Source organism: Cimex lectularius, unplaced genomic scaffold, assembly GCF_000648675.2.
Source record: "Cimex lectularius strain Harlan isolate CLEC.00 unplaced genomic scaffold, Clec_2.1 scaffold2, whole genome shotgun sequence".
NCBI lineage: Eukaryota > Metazoa > Arthropoda > Insecta > Hemiptera > Cimicidae > Cimex > Cimex lectularius.
In genome coordinates, this window is record NW_019394219.1 from 2,220,640 (window position 1) to 2,247,280 (window position 26,641).

The following is a 26,641-nucleotide window of genomic DNA, read 5'->3' on the forward strand; positions in this document are numbered from 1 at the left end:
TAAAATTGTAAAGTGGAGTTTCTGCCTAGCAACACTTACCTCCAGCTAGTTAAAATATAAATTTTTTTTATTATTTATATTATTTTTATATCGAGGGAAAAAATTAGATTAAAAAAACGCGTTAAAATACCGAATTATTGGCCAACTTATAGGAAAACCAATTTTTCTTCTGTGAAAAATTTATGTGTTCGATCATTTTTTTAAATTTTTATTAATTAAATTTATTTATTAAAACTGGTCTTATTAATTACAATAATATTATAAAATAAATAAATGTTTACATTCTTATAAACCCATTGGTACAAATAAGATTTACATTTCACTATTCACTATTCATTTTTAACTACACAAGTTCATACGGCTTTGTTCTTTTTAATCTTCTTACCATGTTTCGGTTATGTAGGAGTTTGGTCGCTTCCACATTCTCGTGCTGGCTGAGGCGAGCCTGGTTTTTTGGCGGCAAATCCTTGTATTCTTAAGATCCTTATGTAGGTCGTTACTCTTTATGTACCAAGGTGCATTAACCATGTTACGTAAGATTTTATTTTGGCGTGTTTGTATGATTTTAATATTGCTGTGTTTGGTATAACCTCATAGTTGAATACCATATGTCCACATAGGCTTTATGACTTGTTTATATAATAATATTTTATTTTTTATGACAAGATTGGAGCCACCTCCTATCAACCAGTATAGTTGTCTATACCTTAAACCTATTTCTGTCCTTTTTTTCTTCACGTGTTCTTTCTATCTCAGTTTGGCATCTAAGGTCATTCCCAGATATTTAGCTCTATCGCTGTATGGTATATCGATGTAAGCGACGGAACATGGTCCACTTTTTTGTTTGTAAAGATTAGATGAACTGATTTATGCTGATTTAGTTTGATTTTTTTATCTTATTACATGCATTTTGGAAGATTTTGGTTGAATGGGTGATAGTCGGTTAGTGATATCACCGCTGTGTCATCTGCAAACGTTGCAATTTTTACTCCATTTTGGGAAAATCACTGGAGTATAACAAGTAAAGCAGTGGACCTAATATGCTACCTTGTGGCACTCCTGCATTTATTGTTTTTAATTTTGAATATTGATCTTCTTGTTTGACTCTAAACAGTCTGTCAGTTAGGTAGGAACTGATAATATCGACATACTGCTTTGGTAGCATACCTTATAGTTTATTAGTGAGTCCTTCGTGCCAGACCTAGTCAACAGCTTGTGAGACATCAAGGAAGATAGCAGAACAAATTTGTTTTTCTTCGAGAGATTTTTCTATTACGTCCGTTACTCGGTGAATTTGGTCTATTGTTGAATTTCTTGTTCGGAATCCAAATTGGTGGTCAGGAATGATTTTCTTTTTTCTACAATGGGTTTTTTTCGTTTTAATCATAACTTCTCGAAGAGTTTAAACACTGTCGGTAGTAGCGATATTGGTCTATATGATTTGACCTCGTTTGCCGGTTTTCCTCTGTTTTAACATAATGACTTCTGCGAATTTCCAGATGCTGGGAACATATGTCAGTCTGATTGCAGCATTAAATAGGTATGTTAGTTTAACTGTACCTTTTTTGGCAATTGTTTTAGTATTTCTCCAGTGATAAGGTCATATCCTGGAGTCTTTTTAGCAGGTAAATTTTTAATTTCTTGTACTACTTCTTTAGGTGAAACTAGCATTATATTTTCAGAAAAATAATCCTCCAATTTTATAATTTCGTATTGATAAGGCCAATTTGAAAGAAAAAAAACCACTAACAAGGAGAGGTTTGGAGAACATTTTTATTTTTGGGGGTGGAAGAAATATTAGGTCAAAAAATATTATAAGTGGGTCCGAGCTTTCTTGCCAATGGAACCTAGGAGCTAACAAAAATGTATAAACAGGGTGTAATTTTTTTTGTATATTTCAAGTTATTTTATACCAAGGTACGCCTTTATGTGGACGTGTCTCCTTCAGCAATTAGATTACAAAAATTAGCCTTAAATAAATTACAAAATTTGTAATTCTGAGAGTGCACTTTTGCCCAAAGTTTCAGCATTGACGGAGCTGGTTCAGACAGGAAGCTACTGGAAAAAAAAGTGACTTTTTGTCAGTTGATTTTTACGGATGGACCGATATTAAGTGGTAAATTCGTCTGTGCATGATCCTACAAAACTATTTTGTAGTAAAATTATTCTTCCCTCAACGATGTCTAAACTTTCGTCAGAAATTACATTCTTTTATACGCCCTTGATTATATTGTCACAATAGAAGGATTTAAGTTTTGTACATTGACAGGTTACAAAAGTTCAGATTCCTAAATACAAAATTTTTCTCCTAGGCTAAATGTGGTGACGAAAATAGTAGGCAAAACGTATTGCCGAAATTGAACTGGCCTGAAGTACCCTGTGTAATTTTTCTCCAAAAAAAGTAAAAATTTCAGCCGAGCCGTCTGAAAAGAACTACGAATTGATTAATAAATTAAGTCGAAATTTCAACAATAATAAATTTTTGTTTTGCTTGTCACTTTACAGCAAATGACACAGACCCGGAATTCTTTGAAGGACTATTAAAAATTAATATAATTTTTGCCAGATTAGGTGATCTATGGCCACTGCCGAGTTGTGGACTATCTAATAACTCACTTTTGGTAAAAATTATGTAATTTTACAAAATCAGTACTTAAAGAAGAAAGTAATGGGTATTTGAATATAAGATATACTAGGTACTTTAAGGAAGAAAAATACGAAAATATTGGATTATATCACGCGCAAGAAATACATTAATTTTTTAAAATACCGTTCGTTAAATTCGTTATTAATTTTTCCAGTTTTTAATTTTTTTGAAAATCATCCCTCGTTATTAAGCTCAGGAGGCAATTTGTGAAACAATGTTAATGTACCTTGATGAGCAAGAAATCTTTGTCAAGATGAGATTTTTTTATCATCACTGAAGACTTTCTAGACAATGAGGCAGGAGAAAGCCTCAAGCCGAATATGTGACTTTTCGGCCGGCTGATACTTCTCTCTCCGCTAATAATTTGCACAAATTCCGTCCGGGACTAATTTTTATAGAGAAATAGAAACAATTCAGAGATCATTGACTGTAATTAGAGGCGGGCTGGTGAATCGGAAAGGCTCGGGCTTTTTTTACACAACGCTCCATTGCACATGTCAAGAAATGCAATAGCTGCACCGGGACTTCATACTTCAGATCCTCCCCATCATCGACATTTTTTCGGAAAATTTTCTTTAAATCTTAAACTTTTCGGGGGAAATATTTAAAGTTTCATGAAAAAATTTTGGTAGGGGGACCTATTGACGTTAAACCAAATTAATTTAAAAGGATTTTGTGTAAAACTTAGTTTTATGGGGTTGTTGAAGCTAAGAAGGAAACGTGATTAGTAGTTGTCCTCAATTTTTGATGTATGTCTATTTAACAAAGATTGTTTTTCTTCTTTGCCTACGTACTAAGTAACCAATATTAAAAGAACGAAGATATGGCTTATCTAGAAAGTTCATAGGCGTTTTCGGTACCAAACGACTAGATTGTTTGTAAATAAAAATCCAAAGAAGGGGGAAATATTTATTTACACGTCTTTAATCCCCGTCTTATTTGTTTAACGTATAAACTCGGACCGTAACTGCATTGAGGAAGTGTCGTTGTTTATTCCACCCATGTTATTTGTGTCTTTTGTGATTTTTTCCATGGGCATCGGGTGTTTTTCCCCCATCAGAGGTATTTTTGAGATGGCACTGTGCGAAAGTGGTTTTACGCGGTTCAGGACCGTCGGCTTCAACCTGGAAGACCGGCCTCGGTCTGGCAAGTCTTAAACCGACGTTATTGAGGAAATAAAAAACCCAAATAGCGGACGATCCGCTTCCATCAACCGTGAGGTATGGAATGGGTTAAACTTTGCTCAAAGGCAGAATATTTAAACAAAAAATTACTCCTAGCATAGTTTAAAGTTCACTTTTCCCCCAGTTCCTAATAAGTATGGTGTTAACTACTTCGCATAAAGACCCTGACTTTACTCTTCTATGTAAATAAACCGCAGCCCATAGAGACTACATTAGCATTCAGCTTGTAACATAGTTTCCTACTCTTTCTGAAAAAAGTTCACCTTCCATCTGAGAGCAAGTAGATGTGTTTGTCGAGGCGATATATGCGTTCCCTCACATGTTGACCAAGAAGGATTTATTGGACCACATCTCCATCTGCAATTTTCTACTAAAAACTCAAAGTAAATGATGATGTTTAAAAAGATTGATAACAATCGAAGAAAAATCAATCTTTACAACAATGTTCAAAAAATAAAATCCTGAAGAAACAGCGACCCACTGTTAAGAACTACACCGCCCTTAAAAAATCCGACCGATTTTCCGATTTTTGCACGAAAAAAATGGCCAAATTAGGAAATGCTTATTTTCTCAGCCTTTAAGCCACAGAATCTAAGTCACATTTTTTAGAAAATTTTGAGTTGAGTTGACTTTTTTAAATGTTTTCCTAGCTTCAGTCATTTTTTGCACTTTTTACGAACAGTTCAAATTGGGCTGTGGAGCCAGGAAATCGCCCTGGATTGGCGCCCTATAGCAATCGATAGGAAATTTGAATAAGCTATCAATTTGTCGTCTTCCACATTACCCGATTTCTCAACTTTTTCGAGTTATTCGCGATTTTTGGAGAAAAATGTGGTTTTTGACGGGCTCATATAAAACACCGAGGGGGAAATCTCTAAAAATCTATCTCTCGATTTTTAAGAATGCATAAATTTTGAACAATCATGTTTTTGCAAATTTTACGCTTTAGAACTTTTGATCCGAGGACTTTTTCAAAAATTGAACACGGAAGCGACACTTCTTACCTTTTCTTACTTTGACCCTTTGAGATGCGGAATGCCACTTGTTTCAACTTTTCCTTCCATTTCATAGATATTGTGGCAATTCGGCTTCGAATAACGTATTGTAACAATCGGCGGTTCGGTTGTTACAATCGTTTTTTTTCCATGAGCACGGAAAATCCACCTTTTTTGCTCAAAAATCGCGAATAACTCGAAAACGCTTGAGAATTGGGAAAAATGTAAGGTGACCAATTGAAAGCGTATTAAAATTTCCTATCGACTGCTTAGGGCACAGAATGATTTCCTGGCTCAGTTTGAATTTTTCGTAAAAGGCGCAAAAATTAACATGTTCGAATTTTTGAATTTACAGATGAATGACTGAAGCTAGGAAAACATTTAAAGCTTTAGCTAAAATGATGATTCATTAGCAAGTTACCAAATTACATAAATATCCTTTTATTATAATACATTATATTAAAATTTATGATTTTTTCTAATAATATATTATGTTGAATTAAACGTAGAAAAGTTTTTTTTTTATTGGTGCGAAATTTGTGTACGGAAAAACCATTCCATCGGTCTATTGTCCCAGCAGTTACAACGGCAGCTCATTCTTTGAGTCATCCGATTACGCAATAAATGCCTCTCTACGTAAAATTTTCTACAAAATTTGACTTAAAAGACTGAGACTATATACTTTTCCAAAATGGGCCATTTTATCGTGCAAAAACCAGGTGGTTGGTTTTTTTATGGGCACTGTAAATAAATATAAAAGCCGAGTTATATTCAAAGGAGGTAATGATGTGCCTTTGATGAATTTCCTAATCTTTGTTAAAAAAATCTTCACCTGCAATCTGAGAACAGCTGAATATGTTTGTCGAGGTTGTCGAGAGCTATGCGTACTCACATGTTGACAAAGATGGATTTATAAGACCACATCTCCATCTGCAATTTTCTACTAAAATGCAAAGTAAATGTCTCATTTTTAAAAAGATTGATAACTGGGAATGAAAACTCAATCTTTAAAACAATTCACTAATTTCGTGGTCCGCTTGACCAATTAATATATTAAAATTAATTAAGGTTTTTAGTTGTGAGAAAAAAGTCAACGGCACGAGCGGGATTCGAACCCACGATCTTCGGCTTGATACGCCGCTGCTCTACCACCTGAGCTGTCGTGACCTCGATCCACTCGGACACCAACTTCCCATCTCAACCCCATTTTTGACTTTCCCCTCCTTTTTTGCCATTTTTCAAATATCGTGTAATCGGATTGGATTCTCGACGACAAATGAAATGGCCACGGAGAGCTTTAGTGAAGTATACTTCATTTAATTAACTTATTTCGTGGTCCGCTTGACCAATTAATATATTAAAATTAATTAAGGTTTTTAGTTGAGATATAACAGTCAATGGGACGAGCGGGATTCGAACCCACGATCTTCGGCTAGATACGCCGCTGCTCTACCACTTGAGCTATCGTGACCTCGATCCACTCGGACACCAACTTCCCATCTCAACCCCACCTTTTGAATTTTCCCTCCTTTTTGCCATTTTTCAAGGAAGTTGGTGTCCGAGTGGATCGAGGTCACGATAGCTCAAGGGTAGAGCAGCGGCGTATCTAGCCGAAGATCGTGGGTTCGAATCCCGCTCGTCCCATTGACTTTTTTATCTCAACTAACAACCTTAATTAATTTTAATACTTTAAAACAATGTTCAGAAAGGAAAATTCTGGGGAAACGCAGCGACCCACCGTTAACAACTCAACAAGCCCGAAGATGGTCATTTAGCGAAGAGAGAAGGGTGCTACTTTGAAACATAGTTTCCTACTTTTCCTGACAAAATCTTCACCAATAGAGTCTGCAATGTCCTGACCAACATACATTTAATGTGTAATGATGAACCCTTGCATCACTGATTGACGGATTTTTTCCACTACTTCAGATGCTTGAAGATACTATAAAGACCCTTTGTGAACTTGGTGCCCTGGGAGGATTTCATTGTTTCCCCTTGACCTTTTTCCCGGCTCAGCTTGGTGAAACAGTCCCAGACTAGAAATGACCTCCGGAAGGCTATCGTTTTTAGTACATCGAAGCTGCCCGATTAGTAAACTATCCTTTTGTAGGTCGGCCCAAGATAAGTATTTCTTATTCGCGAGGGCTCTGAAAGATCTGAAATTTCGTTACTTAAAAATTCTTGAGAAAATGTATTTAAAAAATAAATATTCTTTAGGCAAATAGACTTTGGAATCTTTTCAAAGATATTGTTTTGAAACAAAGGAAAATTTATGTAGCTTCTTTTTTTAATCAAATCTAGGATATTCAGTTGGTAGCTATTTTTTATCCGTGCTTTCCAGCTGTACATTTCATTTCCAGCTTGAATTATTTACGATATTTTGTTGTTATTCTACTTATTTTTACATTTACTGCTTCTTGAAATGACAAAAAAACATTTACACATTTGATTTATTAAACGGCACTGCGCAGGTGCTTATTTTATATTTTTAAAGCCTGATATATCCAACGTGCTGAAAATGCTTTGTTTTCTCCAATCCGAAGGCCCTTCCATCAGAGTGAGGAATGTGTAGGAAAGAAAAGGGTGACGAAGTAGTTAAATGACGCGGAACGAGCTTGATGAACCTGCGTTCCGATCCGATGGGCGTCCTTTCAACAACATTCGAATATGTGCTCGATTATTCTGATCCCGGATCAAGTCAAGCACGAGAAAAGGGTCAATTAGGTATAAAGCCCGTTGAGCAGAAAAAGGGAAAAAATTATTAAGGACAAGAGTGAAAGATTATGGACAATTTCGCATATTTTTTTTTCATTCGGAAACAATGTCCGTGTCACATGCACAATTTTAATTTGTGATCTCCTTGACGGTCGCGTGACAGAGGATTTACGAGGGTGTAAGAAACATGCTAAAACTAATTTATGCTCGCATAAAATTTAATGTATAAATCAATTTTCAATTCTAGAAATATAAACTCATTAAATTAGTTTAGACTGTATTTCAGTCTGTAATATTAATCAGTACAACGTAAAATTAACAGGCTGTAAGTTTAGGTTGGATTTGGAGAACATGAAATAACAAAGTATATGTGGGTTGTGTTGGTTAACCTATCTATAGATTTTCTCTTTTCGCGTCTTCAAAACACACACACACACACACACACACACACACACACACACCCGAACAAACAAAACTGAAAACGACTTTTGAACACTTACTTTCCGTCCGGATATGTGTCCGGCATGTAGAGAAAGGTTGCTGGACGAGCCTCCTCAATTCGATCTTATCGCACTTTTAAAAAAAATTTCTTTTAAAAATCTTTAAACAACAAAAAGAATTGATCCAATTGAATCGAAGAGTGCAACTTCTTGGCTGTGTAGGACAGCTGCCCGATGACAATCTAGCTTGAGCACGGCAGCGAGTAACTCTCCCGTTCCATGTTAGGAAGAAACAGGGTTATTTTATTATATATTGTACTGATATTTTTGTGTTCATAGCTTTTATTGAGAGTGAACGTATTTATTAGCGTGAATGATTGGAGCGAGGGGATCGATGGCGGAATATTGAGTACCCCCATCGACCCTCAATTAGTTCTAGAACTCCACCGATTGTACGTAAACAAAAGAGAATTTAAGTGAGTAGGTTTGGATCTAGTAACTACGTTGGGTGCTGAATTGTCCTAGCCGTTGACGGCATCCGGATCTAGACGGAGACCGAGGGCTGCCCCTAAACGACCAACCTGGAACTGCCGGTGGACTGTGAGCAGTGTTAACCTCAACTGTGTAAACGTGTGTATACATGCGGATTTGAGCTCATGTAAACCCAAAATCCAAATCTAAACTGTTTCTTACACGAAATTCATGCTATAACCATAACTATTTAACTGATAAACTATAATTACTTAATTATTGATCATATTGATCATAAAATACTGATTGTAGCAACTTTACTGGGTTGTTTCTTTCTTTTTGTTGTTTAAAGAACTTCATTATATATTAATCCATTTATGTTTAGTGGTCTAATTGACCAAATTACTTCTTTCAATTAATTATTCTTTTTATGTAAGGTCACGTTGAGATGAAAAAATTACCGTCATGAGCGGGATTCGAACCCACGACCTTCGGCTCAATACGCCGCTACTCTAACCACTTGAACTATCGTGATTCCATATAATGTTCACGCTAATAAATACATACAATCAGATTAATTTGTCATTGTTTATCTAAGCTGCCTAACTAATAACCCTCTCTCGCTTCAAATTCTCTCTAATAAATACATTCACTCTGCAGCCCTGTTTTCTCCACAAATTGGAGCGGGGGATCAAGAGATCTTGTTATGTTCATTATCTATAATTACTACTTATTAGTTAGGCAGATTGGATAAACATTAACAAATTAATTTGAGTGTAGGTATTTATTAGCGTGAACGTTAGGTGGAATCACGATAGCTCAAGTGGTTAGAGCAGCAGCGTATTGAGCCGAAGGTCGGGTTAAAATCCCTCTCGTTTCACTAACTGTTTCATCTCAACCAAGACCTTATATAAATACAATAATTAATTGGAATAATTAATTATGACCGCTAAACATATATGTGTTATATTGAATATGGAGGACCCACGAACACACCAAAGTAGTCTAAGTCATTTAATCTTATATAAAGCAGCGTGATAGTGGGATAGTCACTGGTGTGATATCAAAACCTCTGGTGACTACCCAATTGTATTTATTTGCGTGAAAGGTTAAGTATGTATGAACACTGTCTATGTGGAATATTGAGTACCCACAGACCTGCCGAACCAATTAGGTTATTATTTAGGCAGTTTGTTAAACATTGAGAAATTAATCTGAGTGTATGTATTTATTGAACATTATATGGGATCACGGATAGCTCAAGTGGTTAGAGCAGCGCCGTATTGAGCACGTGGGTTCGAATCCGGCTCGTGACACTTGCTTTTTCATCTCAACCAAGACCATAAAAAGAATAATTAATTGAAAGAACTTCGATTACGTTCATGAAATTACGCATTTACATTATATATCGACATTTTATTTTCAAAAGAAAATTAACAGTGAGATAAGATAGAATAAATATTTTTTTTTTTTACAGCATAGAACTAGGTTTTTAATGGAGTTTGAACATTTCATTAACATCCATCAATGAGGTAAGCATGATCGATGAATGCACTGCATCATTTGAAAAACCGAGTCTGCCGTCTGACAATGGAAAAATTCCGAAAGGTTCTCGTATTTCTGATACCACGATCCTGCCCCATTGGCCGGCTCATCAAACGAAAACGAGTCAAGTCACGCGATGTTAATGTAGATGACCCAGTTCTAGAAAAATGGACCTCTGCCAACCATCTTCTTGATGCAGGTTTACTTTTAGAATAGTTCATTTTAGTTGCGATCCCTTTTAGATCGATCGCGAATAAACCGACCTCAATATCTTCACATCTCGTGTTATTACGATCCCCAGCCACACATAAATCTCAAACCAAATATTCTTTCATTGTCTTCAAATAAAAACCCATTTTTTCCTTGTTGAATCTTCTTTTTATTATTTATTTTACATTTTTTGGTATAGTGCAAAATTGTGGGACAACACATCTGCCTACAACACATGCGGCCTCAAGGATATTGTTTCTTCAAATCATATTCTCACGGTAGATGTTTTACATTGGGATTGCAATTGTATTAAAAACATATTTCGCCGCATCGTTAATTTCTTGATTTCGTCCTCCTCAATGAGTTTCGTATAAATTAGTGTGAAGTAAGGATGATAGTGAAAGCACTAAATGTTTTCAAAAATATTATTGACTTAAATCTCGTTGCTTTTAAAATTTCTTTTTTGCAGATTGGTCTATAGCGTAATTCTACTTATAAAACAATATGGTAAAAATAATCTCGAGTGTCACAGGAGCCTAACGTCCATGAATTGTACAACAGTAAAATAACCATAATTATTATAAACTAATAACCGTCTCCCATATTGAAAACCACGTTGAATCCACGTACAACCACAGAACAAACATACAATATACAGAATGATTAAACGATTTATTTATTGCACAAGCAAGGTTTGAATAGCGAGAGAATGAATGAATGAACGATTTTTTTAATGAGCAAGATATGGTGGGAGNGAGAGAGAGAGAGAGAGAGAGAAAGAGAAAGAGAGAGAGAGAAATAGAAAAACGAAACTACATTCAGCTTGATAAAACATGGATCAGCCATTATCTCTTTTTTTAATGTAATGAAATTGCCATTTTTAAATGTATTCAACAAAAGTAATTCAATTATAAAGTTTTAGGACTCCTAGTAATATTATCGTTCGTCAGGCGTCAAGATTTATCTAGATCGTAAAAAATTTAAAAAACAAAAATTTATAGGCTAGATTATATAGATCAGCAATTAAACATTATTCAGCTGATATCGTAATGCATTGGGCATGAAACATCCCAGTTTAAATAAACAAAGAATTAAATATAAGATTCCAGTGGACTGGAAATATAGTTTGTCTAAATAATTATTTACATATTGTTTTCAATATTTTATTACAAAACTGTATACTAGGCAAATTTTCTACTTTACTAGTCGTTTTAAAAATATAAGAATAGGGATTCACATCATATTAATATATATTTTTAAAGCTACAATTGCAACCAGCTTTAAAAGTATAAATCGAATCAGATAAGTATAAAAGTAGAAAAAACAACAAATTGTGTATGGTGAAAATTGTAGTATTGTTTATGGGAACAGTCGACACTTTGGTCACAGACTTCAGCTAGACGGAAATTTAAGGTCATTTCCGATTATGATTCGTTTTAAAATCGGCAAGATAACGATCTATTTCTAAGAAGATTAATGGCACGAGATGACAAATGGATTCTGTACGACAATACGGCGGCTATCATGGAGAAAGTCAAATGAAATTCCATTAATCACTTTTAAGAGAGGGACTTTGCGCAAAAATGACCATTGGTTCATTCGGCGTGATCGGAGTGAAATCCGCCATTTACTTAAGAAGCACGAAGTATATTTTACCAATATTTCAAAAATAATTAATTTATAGAGGAACTGAAATTATTATTTAAATATTAAATATTCATATGAATCAAATAAAATCAATAAAATAAATATTTTAAGTAGTTTCGTTATAAATAAAAATTTTAATTTTTTCCGTTCTGGAGTTTCGTTAAAAGATCCCTAATAACTTGTTGTTTGTTTAAACATCAATTTAAATTCTACGCAACCATAATTTTTTCGTATTTATTTATTTGTTTTTCCTTCGTGATGTTTCTTCTTCTCGTTCTAGTTGTTGAATCTAGCAGCACTTCTCCATTAATCAGCTACCATGGAGGAGCAAGAGAGATCTAACGTTGCTCGGCAGAACCTCGTCCATCGACTGCGCTCCGATTCCACAGAATGCGCGTTCAGCAGCAAATACGTCATGGAAGTAATGAGTTAATTATTTAAATTAAGGGTAATTGTTTAAAAAAATATTTATCGTCGAACGCTTGAACGCCAAGTACTCTTCTTTTAAAACGGAAATATTCATTCATATACCATAAAATTTTCACTGAAACGACCTGCACGATCATATTTTGAAAGTCATACGTAAACCTAAATAGCACATTTTATCACTTACATTATTTAATTAACATCACTGACCTTATAATGTACAATGGCAAGACAAAAATTAAATGTATATTAACGTTTTTCAAGAATGTCCTTGTAATTAATTTTCAAATTTATAATTATAGGAAATAATACACCTTCATATAAGTAATTGACACCATTGTTTATTTTTATCAAAGTTTTATGGCTTTTTTTTATAATCTACACTTAATATTTTTATCTATGTACGCAGTAGTATAGATCTCTAAATTTTAACTATTTTGTTCGAGAGGCGAAAACTTTTACTGCTTTTAAATAAAAACAGATGAAAGATATAATAAATAGCCTTATATAATAACGAAATAAAGTCTTTTGAAACAGCCAGTTATTCTTATGAAGTCACAAAAATGTAATTTATTGTTGTATCGAGAAGAAAAATACAATGAATACGTAATAGATGAGAAGTTAAAAAGAAAATGAGTTTTGTTTAAACTTGTTATGAAGAAAAGTTTCATTCGGTAGTACAATAGATCGTTTGAAAGTTATAAAAACGTTTAAATCGACTTGATACCCGCTTGGCTTAACCTCTGAAAACTTGATATATTATCGCGGTGGGCTGAAATTTTTTGTTAAAAGGTTAACAGGAGAAATCCTCCGGGGATCGTAATAAGTAAATGGCTTTTGATCGAAATGTCAGAGGAAAATCACCGAGTCAAATCATCATGCTGGATTAACAAAGGAAATAATGCCTTCACGCAGATAAATAATTACAAAAAGGATTGATTCAAATAAGAAGACCCAACAGAGGTTATTTTTAAGAATGAAATGTTTGTTCTATTTAAAAAACGGCAGCTTTTTCATTGGGCAAATTACATTTTGCACGCATCGCTCCACACGCATACTTTTGTTAATCATCCTCTTGTTCAATTTACCAATTACAAACATTAATTGAAACTGTTATTTAATCATCTGAATAATCGAGATTGCTTTCAGCTGAGTAAACATTAGCCTCTGTGCCATTTTCGACCGGTTTTTTTTCTATTGTTTCGTTTATCAATAGGCTGCTATAAAAGCGTAGAAAATATTTAGCGGGTTTGGGAAGAGGATGTTGGAATATTTAAGAGGGTGTCTGAAGGAAATTTCCCCGACCTACGACAACACACCGATCGATACATAAGCAACCTCCACTCAGCACCCCATCTTTACGTCAAGGTACACTCCCCTTGATATGCGGAGACCAAAAGCAAAATCGAGAATTTCGTTTTGTCTATTTAAAAAAAAAAAATCATGAAGGTTCTTATTCTTGAATATTGGAATCAATTCACTTAGACTGGATTAAGAAATTGAACATAAACAGCATTGTAATAATAGAAAAGTTAGTGTTTTGTGTTGGAAGGTATTGATTTCATTCCTCTTTGTGATTATAATAATTACTGTCTAATATTTTCAATTTTTTTATAGTACTATATTTGCTTGTCGAATAAGCCATTGCCTATCATCTAAAAGGATGATGATTAATGAAACTGAAACATGCAAATTAACGAATCTCTATATAGAAATGGTAAATAATTATTGAAAGGGGGGCCCGGGTCGACTCATGAAGGTGCGGTCGGTTCGATTTCACCATGTTCATTTCTTCACTTTCGTTACGTTATGAAAAATAAATTAACGTGATTAGCCTCAAAAATTAATGTTTGTATGATAAGAGAATTCCGAAAAATAGAAAGGTTCAAGACTGTCTACTCACGTGAACAGAACATAAACAAAGCACCACAGGTGAGGTCGAAAATAGATAGAAAATTAAATTTCTATTAAATTCAATCTATTAAGACGATTCTAATATTATTTATTAAATTCTATTTCTTTTGTATTACTATACAAAAACATAAATTGAAAGGAACACGAATTTATTCCCATTAAGTTCTCATCGATTTGACAGGACATAGGTGATAATTTGCTTTTAAAAAAGTACCAAAATTATTCCTCGGGAGGAGACAAATCTTAAATAATTTTACATATTAAAATAAAACCCTACCACCTTAGCTTTCTCAATTGCCTTATTCATTTTTTTTTACTTACAATTTTGTATATATAATATTAAGGCTGACATCATAACATCAATATAATTACATCTCTTTCTTTTCGTTATATGCCTGTGTGGCATCTTTCCCTCTTTTCAACACACTCTCTCTGTCTTTCTCTCTCCCCCTCTCCTTCCATGTCTGCGATATCAATAAATAAATCGTTCATTCATTTATTCATCATTCTCCCTCTCTCACTCTCTCTCTCTCTCTCTCTCTCTCTCTCTCTCTCTCTCTTACAATTCTACTTCATTAATAAATTATTCATCATTCTCTCTTTCTCTCCCTCTCCTCTCTCTCTCACTCTCTCTCTCTCTCTCTTTCTTACAATTCTACTTCATTAATAAATTAATCTTTCATTCATCATTCTCTCTCTCACCCCCTCTCATCTAATCTTACTTCATCATAAAATACATCACTCATTCATTCATTCATAATTCTCTCACTCTGGAAATCTTGCGAAATCAATCAACAATCATTCATTAATTCATTCTCTTCGTTCTCTCCCTCTCTCTCTCTCTCTCTCTCTCTCTCTCTCTGTGTATCTTCTCTATCTCCTCTAATCTTACTTCATCAGAAAATACATCATTCATTCATTCATAATTCTCTCTCTCTGTGTAAATCTTACGGAATCAATCAACAATCATTCAATAAATCATTCTCTTCGTTTTCTCCCTGTCTTTCTCCCTCTGTGTGTATCTTCTCTATCTCTCTCTCTCTCTCTCTCTCTCTCTCTCTCTCTCCTCTGATCTTACTTCATCAGAAAATACATCACTCATTCATTCATAATTCGCTCTCTGTGGAAATATTGCGGAATCAATCAACAATCGTTCATTAATTCATTGTCTTCGTTCTCTCTCTCTTTCTCGCAAGCTTGCTCTTTTTGTTCAGTTGTTGTGTGTAAGAGTTCTCAAAATTGTCAAAATTCTGTACAACTTTATCCAATAAATTTCTCTCTCTCACTCTCTCTCTCTCTCTCTCTCTCTCTCTCTCTCTCTCTACNTATAAATATATAAATAAATCATTCATTCATCCATTCGTCAAACTTTCTCATCCATGTAATCTTGCCCTATTCCCCTTTATTTTTTATTGAATTTTTAACGATGTAGATTAATCTTGACGTCTGAAGTCGGACGTGGTACAAGGTTTTTCTCTTCGCTGGAGGTTTAAGCAAAAGATGAATGCTACTAGAAGCTTTAAACACTTTAAATTTATTTTGTTAAGTTGTTATTTATGTTATTTAATAATATAAGTTTCATTATATTGAAAAAGAAGGGTTTCTTTCATAATGACTGGTTCAGGTTATATGAACGTTAGTAATTTATTTTTTATCAAGATTTTTCTGGTTTTTGATGAAGTCGGCCGTTGATTTGTAAACGCATTGAGGAGTTAGTACGCAAACACGCATGCACCTCCCAACCGAAAATCCGAGCTGCGTTTTAGGATTTGACGGATTCAATGTCCAGAAATCCATTGGGTTTTGTTCGGTCTGGGTACGATTCCTTAGGGACGTGGTTCCGTTAGTACGTCTGGATTGAGGAGTCACGAGTTGCACGTCTGGCCACTGATTGCCCATGATAGTTACTTGGTATCGGGCTTTCTTTCTTTTGCAAGCGGTTTATGACCCGAAGATTTTTGTATCATGAGGTGTCAAATTTTTTTCCTTTTCGAGCATTACAGTCGGACGTGGTACAAGGTTTTTCTCTTCGGTGGAGGTTTAAACAAAAAAATTGAAAAACGTTTCACCTGGGATAAGGCGAAAAAACTGCATCCAAATTAATTATTGATATGGATGAAACTATTACAAAGTAAAAAATAGACAGTTTGTTCTAAAATCAGAGTTTCAAAGGATGTATAAACATAATACAGCACATAAAATTAAACATTAATTAAAAAATAGGAAGAAGGTAGTTTGTTCAAAATTCGTGACTATTAACGACAGGTAGTGTAAGAAAATTGCACTGGGAAAAGTTTTCTGATGTTCAATCCGAAACTATTTTAAAAACAAAAACAGTTTCCTGATAATTTTATCGCCATTGACTCTCACTTAGATCTCACTTAAAATTCAAACCGTGCGAATCGATTGAGAAAATAAAAAAAGGAGAGAAATAAAGTTGGAAGAGAGAAGGTATATTCTTTAAGAAAGAAGAACACAAATAAACACAGTAGTTCAAGCAAGTTTTCTTACAAAAGAAAGTCAGCTTAAATCTCTAAGCATTAAATCGGACATTCTATACGTAAGTACGTTGGCTTGGAGAAAAATTGAAAACCTTAAAAACTTTAAAGTGCCTCTCTCTCTCTCTCTCTCTCTCTCTCTCTCTCTCTCTCTCTCTCTCTCTCTCTCTCTCTCTCTCTCTCTCTCTTGAGTTGTGAACTTTTGTGTGCGTGTGTGCAACGTTAAATTGTTTACTATTTGTATGTCATATAATATATAAGCTCAATAATATACGAACTATACCTTTGCCAGAAATTAATTTATCTAAGATGATGTTTCCAGTTACAAAAGACGTTTTCCCCCCGTAAAAGTTTTAAAATATACTTTACATCTTTTTTATTTTATTGTTTTATTAATACAACCCGATTGCCTTTGGGTGGAACGTGAAGACGTGCTAGGCGAGCTAGATGGAGATTACGCGAGAGCTGAAGAAGTCGATAATACATCCTGACCTTCACTGACCTTAACCCAGATCTGGCATAGCAACAGTTCCACTCACACCACACACACAACAACAACCTACACCCACACAACTCGTTTGTTTATTATTACGCTGTGTTGCTCAATTATTTATTCATTGACTCGAAATATCACATTTCCAGGAGAAAAAAAAGTGGAGAATTTTAATAACTAGACTGAGGTATAAGTAAATATTACTACTATAATATTATCATAAAATAAATGTATTAAATCTCTATCTAGTTCTATTTTATGTAACTTTTAATAGGCAGATTTTTTTTTGAAATCTGCAGAATTAAGTGTATATTAGAAAATTGCAATTGCACCCAAATGACGATGTCGTTTGAAATAACATTTTTAAATTTTCAAAATTATCTGCACCCACGACTTTGTGTGTTACAAAAATGAATAATTAATAAAAGGCAGTGGTACGATGAAAATTACTCGAGTGAAATTTTGCCAAGATTTTGTCCTCTATAATCTGTAACAATTTTATCCAGATACAACAGCAGTATTTTACCTACTAGCTTACAAAGTCCTAATTAATGTATACCAAAGCGAGAATGTACATGTATACACATATATACAGGGTGTTCGGCTACTCGCTTTACAAACTTCGCAAGTAGATTGATTCTACGTTTAAAATAGAACCAAAAAGTCCTAATTAACTGTGGTCCGAATCTTACCATTTTCGGAGTTATTCCCCTTTTTCTGACATTTTAAGATTTCACGACCTTACTTCAATGATCACTCCAAAACAGAAAAGTTTGGGACAAATCCGTTGATACCATTGAAAACTTCGTTAAATTTCCGATAAAATGTTATAAATACTAAAGTTGTCAACGTTGGTGAAATAAGCATTTTAGTAGTCAGAACATTGAAAAATATATGTTTTTTAATGTTGAAAAACTTACTAAGGTGATTCTAAACTACTATTTCCAAACCTAGAGACCACCAAATTTCAGAAAAAGTACACCATTTAATATCCTTTTTTAGTGGTGTAAATGCTTATTTAATTACTTTTTCAAAGATGAAAAAATTGATGAAGGAAAGGAAAAAACCGTGGTTGACGGATTGGTAAGGTGGAAAGAGTAAAAAAAATGAAAAACTTAAGGGAATTTTGAATGAATTTATTAAACGTTTTTTAATTTGTGTTTTCGAAACCGAAATAATGCAATTGTTTATTTATTCACTAACACGACTGCAACTTTGATAAAAGTACTATTATATTATTGTATAATTATTTTCCGGAATAAAATAGTTTTAAGATTCAAAACATTTTTAGTTCATTCATTCAAATTTTTTTAGTTTTTTATTTCTAATTATTATTAATCTTTCCACCTTACCAATCCGCCTGTCAACCACGTTTTTTTCCTTTCCTTCATCTTTGAAAAAAGTAATTAAATAAGCACTTACAGCACTAAAAAATATATTAAATGTAGTACGTCAAAAAGGTTTGGAGTTATCATTGTTTATTTGAAGTAAGGTTGTGAAATCTTAAAAAATCAGTAGAAGAGGAATAACTTTGAAACTGTCGAGATTCGGACCATAGTTTATGACAAAGTTTGTAACACGAGTAGCCCAACACCCTGTATATACAATGTTGCATGTATTGTATTATTTATTTAGGCTTATTATCATTGTATAACTGTCCTATCGTTGTGGAACAGACAAGAATAAAAATCATGACCAAATAGTTTTATTTTACAGGGTGATTCACTATTACGACAAACCTTGCTCAGATATTCCACATTGTATTTATTTATTTTTTTGTTTGAAGATCTTTTTTAAGATGATTTTCAGGAATAATAGCCATTCGAATTAATTTATTGAAGCGATGTCAATTTCTGTAGTGTCACCCTCCCCTCTTCAGTCACGTTTCATTTTTGGAAACGCATTGTTGGCTGTATGTCTTTGAAAATACTTATAAATAAATTATTTAAAAAACTTCAAATTTGACAACCAAGAAGAAAAAAATAGGAGAATGATTTTTTTTTGTCATATCTCTTTTCGTAGTTTTTAAAATTTTCATTTTTGGGACAATCCAAAAAAAAGGATTAAAAAGCGAGTTAACTATCTTTAAAGAAGGTACCATTCCAGAACTTTTAATTTAATTTCTGTGTAAAAAAACCAACACTAAATCCTCCAAAACCTTTTAAATTTAAAATAAAATTAAATTAAATTTGCAACCTTCCTTCATAACAAGCTTTATACAGATAGACACTTTTTATTTATTAAATCTAACTAAAATGCAGAAATTTTATGCCATATAGGAAAAAACTGGCGACGGTGCGGTAAAGGGAAGTGGGGCTAATCTAATAATTCCACATTTTGTCCTGGGCAAAATTTATTTACCAACTTGAACATAATAATCAAATTTTGGAATAAGACAAGGTCCCCTCCTAAAATCTTAACAATACACATTTGTACAAAAGTGAAACTTATTTATCTATTCAATAAAAACAAGCTGTGATAGAGCAATAGTAAAGAAAAAAGGTTAAGTCTAATAATAAAAATAGTAGTGAATATAAGGTTTTTATTATTTAAAATGTGTAAACATTTTTAAATTTTGACTAGGTACCTGTAAATTATCAAGAATCTGTGACATGTCTACATGAATTTAAAATTAATTAAGCTTGTTCTCTGTAGGCACTGAAGAAGAAGGAATAAATCGTCGTAAGCTCGGCACACTATTTATTTTTCTGACCACAAACCTAATCCACGAGACTATATTATATAGTGAAGGTTGGTCAATCGCGTAGAAGATACTATAACGATAAAGCTTAAGAAGAAAGAAAAATGAAACAAACCACATAAAAAGGAAACAAAAAACAAAAAACAGAAATATTTATCAAAATGTCAACACTGAACACTCACAAATTAATAGCAAAAATACCCAAGTTTAACATAATAAAAACCACACACACACAAAAAGAACAATTCGATGTAAAAATCAAACAAAACCACTAAAAAGACGATAAACAAAGTGAACAGACAAAGCAACAAAATTGAGTTTTTCGTCCTTTTTATTAGGTCAAAGTTGGGTGTTATAACTTATCTATTGTTGTTCTTTTTTTTCTGCGTTTAGTGTTTCATATTCAATGCTTCATGTTGTTTCATTTCAATGGTATCCCCGTGACATCCCGAGCGTCCGTTAATCAATGTTATTTGACAAATTTGTTCCGAAAAAAGTTTTTTTCCGGTACCACAAACAAGTATTTCCAATCAATTAGAATATATAAATCTGTAGTTGAAGAAGTCAGAAAGACTTCGTTAATTAAATTTTATTCTTTTCAGTAAGAAACGTCATGACTATCTGGCAATTTAAATTAAATAAGTTCTTATCGGTATTCAGTTTACTTGGAAAGTTAGATCAAAACTTTTTGAATAGTGAGAACTTAAACAGAAGTCACATGAAACATGAGAGGAACAGAAGTTAAACCCACTCTTTATTTTATAAACCAATAAATAGTTAATTACGACGTGATAAAATCCTAATCATCAGATATGTTTGCATATAAATATTCATTAAACATACTTAGTTTTATATTGTTTTTGAATGGAGAAGGGATTCGAAGATGTCCAAAAACCAGTAAAACGTAATATCCCAAATGTTTAAAAGAGGAAGAAAAAAGATCTCTGTCCAGATGCAGGGGGAAGGCCGTTGAAATTTATTTTAGTTCCCAAGATCAGCATCAAGTCCCACTCTGGGTGACGAGAAGTGAGAGGAAAAGAAGCACAGATTGACCAATCCTTGAAAATTGTAAACATGTATTTTTAAACGTTTACTCCGCGACTAAAAGTAGTTGCAAAATAGTTGTGATTTGCGTCATCCCTTTTGGCAAAGGTTCCTTAGAATTTTTCGCCAGAGGCTGTGACCGTCCGAGCCATATGTGACGACAGCCGCTACGATGATTTGTCCTTTTTAAGGTTTATTTTCTTCACAGGTTAACGCTTCAGTTGTCTATTATTATCTTGAGACGGTTAACCGAGTGGCCATTTAGCTGGAAGAGATTAATTTAAATGGCATTGTTTGAACAATGATAATGACGTGAACATCCTTGTCAGCGTTTTATGATTTTTTCCTCACACCCGATCTAATCTAATCCAGAGATTTTTACGGTTCATTGTAATCCGTGATATCCGGCCACCGGAAACCCAGGAGAATAAATGGCACAAGTCACTGCCCTCCCGATCCGAAAGGAAAAACTGAAAAAACGTTCGTTTAACAATTAACAACAATAGAATTTAAGCTTCACTTATTATTTAAAAACCTTAAAAGGAATCCCGCCATGAAAACATTACGTAGCAAAAATAATCAAAATTTTGTCATCTATTTGGCCAGTTTTATTATCCTCCTAACTACTTTTATCCTCCTGATTTATAAATATGCCAATTATTCACTAAAGAAAGTTTTGGTGTGCTAGATACATGTTAAGTTAAATTGCAGAAATTTAAATCTTATGATGGTAGATAAACCCATTTTGTGTCTGAACGAAGGGGAACAGATTTTTTATAAACTAAAAAATGGTGGCGTACCACAAGGCAGCATTCTAGGCCGTGTACTGTATTTGCTTTACACAAGCGCCCCAATACAGATGGAAAACGTAACTATTGTAACATTTGCCGATGACTCAGCTGTCATCTCAGTTGAAAAAAAGCATCGATGCATCCGTGAAACTGCAAATCACAATGACTGGACAGATACATTGCAGATCAAAACAAACGACCGATAATTCGTAGATGTTAACTTTACAAATAGAAAAATAACAGACGAACCAATCGGCCTCAAGGGTAAATTAATACCATATCATTCTAGAGTTCAGTACGGCATCTAATTATGAGAGGAGATAAAAATATAGTTCTTATGTGATACCACCGTCGATTTACGCTCCTTATTTTCTCCCCATTAAGGAAAAACATTTAATCATGGGTATAAAACGTAACCATCGCTGACCCTGCCCAACGCTAACGCTAACCTTATCTAGCCTAAAGTCCCCCTAACCCAAACATCGCGTATCCAGTTCAAAAACATCCTTAAGACAGATACCGAGTAGATTGTCGCTTCCCATCCAACGTGGTTAAGCTCCAACAGGGGCTTCGACAGCTCATTTCAGCCCCTAACGCATTCAAACTGTAATCTGGTCTAAAACGAACTAACTTCGATAATATAGTCGCACAAATACATACATTCAATGGTTGGTCAATGGAATACTCGATATTCCTCCATCGATCTACACACACTGCTGGAGACGCCATATTTCAGTCTCATATAAAACCCACAAAACAAATCTACATACAATAAAAAAATAAAGAGTAAAAGGGAAACCATTCTTAAATTCGGCGGCATGCTTAGACGTCTAACGAGGCAAGGTATGGCAGTGTAACCATAGAGCAAGTTTTGTCGGCGGGGTTTTTGACCCAGGAGCTTGTCATCAACATTATTAAATCTTTCAATTAATTAATCTTTTTATGTAAGGTTTTGGTTCAAATGAAAAAGTTTGTGCCACGAGAGGGATTCGAACCCACGACCTTCGGCTAAATACGCCGCTGCTCTACCACTTGAGCTATCGTAACTTCGATCCACTCGGACACAAACTACCCATCTCAACCTACAACCTTTCGAATTTTCCCTCCTTTTTGCCATTCCCCCCTAATTATTTTTAATATTTTATGAATGATCGTACTGAATGTTTTATTTCTAGTCTCTTTTAGCTTTTTGCTAATGATCACAAGGTGTTAAACACACAATTGAATATATTTATTTGTGCGACTGTATTATAGAAGAGTCGCAAAAAAATTCCTTTAACACCTATGTACATTGCACTCATTTGTTGCTAATTTAATGTTTCAATATTAGTTTTATAAAGAAGAGTAAACTCTTACAATATTTTTGGCATTGTTTGTTATCAAACTATTTTTCCTAGATCAAACTTGGTGCGATGGTGAGAATTTTTTGTATATTAATCTGATTTTAAAAAAAATGGACAGTTATGATTTAAAAAAAAACATTCTTCAGTTTCATCTCGATTGCGTGTTTTTAAAAGTTAATCTGAATTTTACAAAGAACGTGCTTTTTTATTTTATACAAGAGATATTCAAATATATTTCGTCCCACATTGGAACATGTTGTGAACGTTTTTGGGCGTAAAGATGATTTACATCTTAAAAGTGATTAACGGTTACTGGCCTTACAATGTGGCTTAAACAGCGGATTGTAGGTAGGCCTGCCTTATAACTTATTTATAAATGTTAGGCGTCGAGAAAAGCCAATGCCCTAGGTTTCCGCTTAGCTGCTACATGCCAAAATATACGGTCGCTGGTTACAAATTTTTTATGAATTTGTACATGATTTTTACATTTACGAAAGGATTTTATTTTTGTCGAAAATTAATGGAAAATGGAACAGGAACTTCAATTTCCACAGGACATTATATGAATTACCACGTTTACAAGCAATTTCTATTTCAGGTTCTAATTATTTGCAGTTGTCAAACGTTGTGAGGCAAGATTTAAAAAAGCTGTTATACTGATATTGATTTGTTCGTTAACTATAATTTTAATTATAGTATTGATATTAATACAATCACCCAAAAACTCAATGCTGTGATACCCAAAGGCTCGTCAGAACCGGATAATTTACCACCACATTTTATAAATACATGTTCTAATTTATTATAATTAATTAAGGCTTTTAGTTGAGATAAAAAAGTCAATGGCACGAGCGGGATTCGAACCCACGATCTTCGGCTTGATAGCTGCTCTACCACTCGAGCTATCGTGACCTCAATCAAACAGNTATCGTGCCAACGTTTCGATCTTTATTGAGATCATCTTCAGGGCTCAAAGTGTTTGTCTTCTGTGTAATTGTGCCATTCTTGCGTGTCGTGTTGGGAGGGCCTGAAACCTTTTCTGAAACCTACATCACACCAGACCACATCTCACGATTTCAGAATAATTATTGACTAACGGTCACTACTCACCACAAATTGCAAGTGATTTTAATGACTGTATTGAAAATGTTATGTTATTCTTTTGTAAGGCGCATGTTAGAATACGGCTGTCTTGTCTGGAGTCCCTTTTTTACAGCTCCGGAATTGATCAGATTAAACTTGTACAGAATAAATTTCTCCAATTTGTTTCTTATAAATTTAAGGTGCATAAGTTGTGGGCATCTGCCTGTTAAATAAATAAATAAAACGACAACAGTCGGTTATCTTCTCGTTGTGAAAAATACAACAATATGTGGATGTTTCAAGCATTCGGTGCATAAAACAAAAATCGTAGCTGTAGGAATAATTAATATGTTACGAGCAGCGAATCTACTATCATAGTAACCGTAGCCTTATGTTTTCCACGCCATCAATTAATGCTTACGTTTACCAATATCGGAATGTCAATACTGAGTGACTTACCGGTTCGGGACAGTACGGTTGTTAATTTCTAATAAAACGAAAACAAAATCTTTAGCTTAATGTTCCAGTATATTAATTTCGAGAAAGATTGCATACAACGTTATTTAAAAAAACAAACAAATAAACGCTTTGCTATTTACATTTCGTTGTCCGACTTAGTTTTTCAAGAAAGAGTTATTTGTTGAGGATAAATAAACAACTGACACGGCCCAAGATAGTAACGGGATGGCTATTGCGATAGCCGGGGAGAAAAATATATGCTGGTAAACAACCACGACGCCCATTAAATCTTCTGCAAATAACGTTTGAAAACCGTACTGTGCTAGTTTTTTTAAATCGCTCGTTTAAAATTAATGCTCTGTTCTAAATATTTTAAACATTTGTCATTTTAACGCTTTTTGTACGAACTTGCGTTAAATATTCACCGTGTTTTGATATAGTTAATAATTTAAATATTATGATAATCCATTTAAGTTTAGTAGTCTTATTGACCGTATTAATTATTTCAATTAATTTTTCTTTTTATGTAAGGTCATGGTTGAGATTAAAAAGCAAGTGTCACGAGCGGGATTCGAACCCACGAACTGGAAAGGACTCTTCGTGAAGAATGCGCTAACCTCCAGCAAAAAGTCATTGCATTACATTAAATATGCCGAGGCATCTTCGAGATATAATTAAGCTAAGAGGAAGATATACGTGATATTTTAATGTTAATTAAAATTCTAAAAGAAAATTAAAACAAATTTTATCTGTCCGACTTTTGTAAAAAGTTTTTTTATTTCACTTTCCGTAATTAATATTATTTTTTACTTTTTTAGACAAAGACTCAATTATCAATCGTTGAAAACCGTGACACATTGGTTAATATATAAAAATATATACGAATCTATTGTAGTTATATTACAAGTGGATGGATTTTTTTGCCTGTCAGTATATACATATATATGGCAAAAAATATATAAAGACATTAAAAATATATAAATATATAAAAGATATATACAAATGAAGTTATATTAAAAGTGGATGGAATTTTTTGCTTGCCATATATATATATATATATATTTTTTTTTTAAACCGTGAAACTTTGGTTCATAAATAAAAATATATACACATCAAGTTATAATCAAAAAATATACACATCAAAAAATGTATAAATACATTAAAAATAGATAAATATATAAAAATATATACAAATCAAGTTATATTACAGTTGGATGGAATTTATNACGAGTTTATTATTTATATTTTTAATGTATTTATATATTTCTTGATGCATATATTTTTTGCCATATATATATAATCGACCCGATCTTTCTCCTAAGGAGTATATTTATATATAAGAGATAATCTCCTATAATATTGATATATCGGCGATAATCTCAGGTAATAAGCCTAATATTTTTTAGTAAGGTCTTATTACTATCATAATCAATTACGTGTAATAAAAATGTTAATAATTTAACAGAAGAATTGATGCTGCGAGTCGGTGAAACTCATGCTGAACCGGCATTAGGTTAACGTTTTTGTCCTAAATTTTGATAGCTTAACGGATTTTTAACTAAACATGAAATAATAGAGGGCTTAAAACACAGCCATGGCAAAAAGCCCCTGCGTTGCCCCTCAATAAAAGTAAAAATCGTATACTATAGGGTTCAATAAAGATAGTTTTATTTGCTTATGTTACCTTTTAAGTGTTGGGTGTTTGACGGCACCATTTGTAATTAGCTTGTTCTTAGGCTTGTCCTGGGACGGAGTGTTGTTGTGTGTCCCTGGTACTTCGCTAAGCACCGAGCTCAGACTGCTGGCGCTACTTTCCGCGGATATAGTTGATGTTTTGCTTTGTGTTTTGATTATCCTTTTCGGCGGGTGGCCGTTTATGATCGGCGTTTGGTCCTGCAACTCCAACTGGAGGTGACCCTTCGGTACCGGTGGAGGTTTATCCTCTACCGAGGGGACCATGTAAGAAAGCATCGCCTCACATCACTCACTGCACCTGAAATAGAAAGTTATGAATATTAATACTGTGAAATGTATT

At 33.7% G+C, this 26,641-nt stretch overlaps 1 protein-coding gene across 2 annotated transcripts in view; it reads right to left on the reverse strand.

Moving 5' to 3' along the window:
* Nucleotides 1–26,641, reverse strand: part of LOC106663451 — a 186,247-nt gene that overhangs the window by 105,504 nt on the left and 54,102 nt on the right. The window contains exon 2 of one of the 2 annotated variants that reach the window (XM_014388294.2): nucleotides 26,291–26,599. In XM_014388294.2, the coding sequence (XP_014243780.1) occupies nucleotides 26,291–26,577 (287 nt within the window). In that variant the 5' untranslated portion in view covers nucleotides 26,578–26,599. Of the gene's footprint in view, nucleotides 1–26,290; nucleotides 26,601–26,641 lie in introns of both variants that reach the window. The other variant, XM_014388296.2, reaches the window with a different exon arrangement.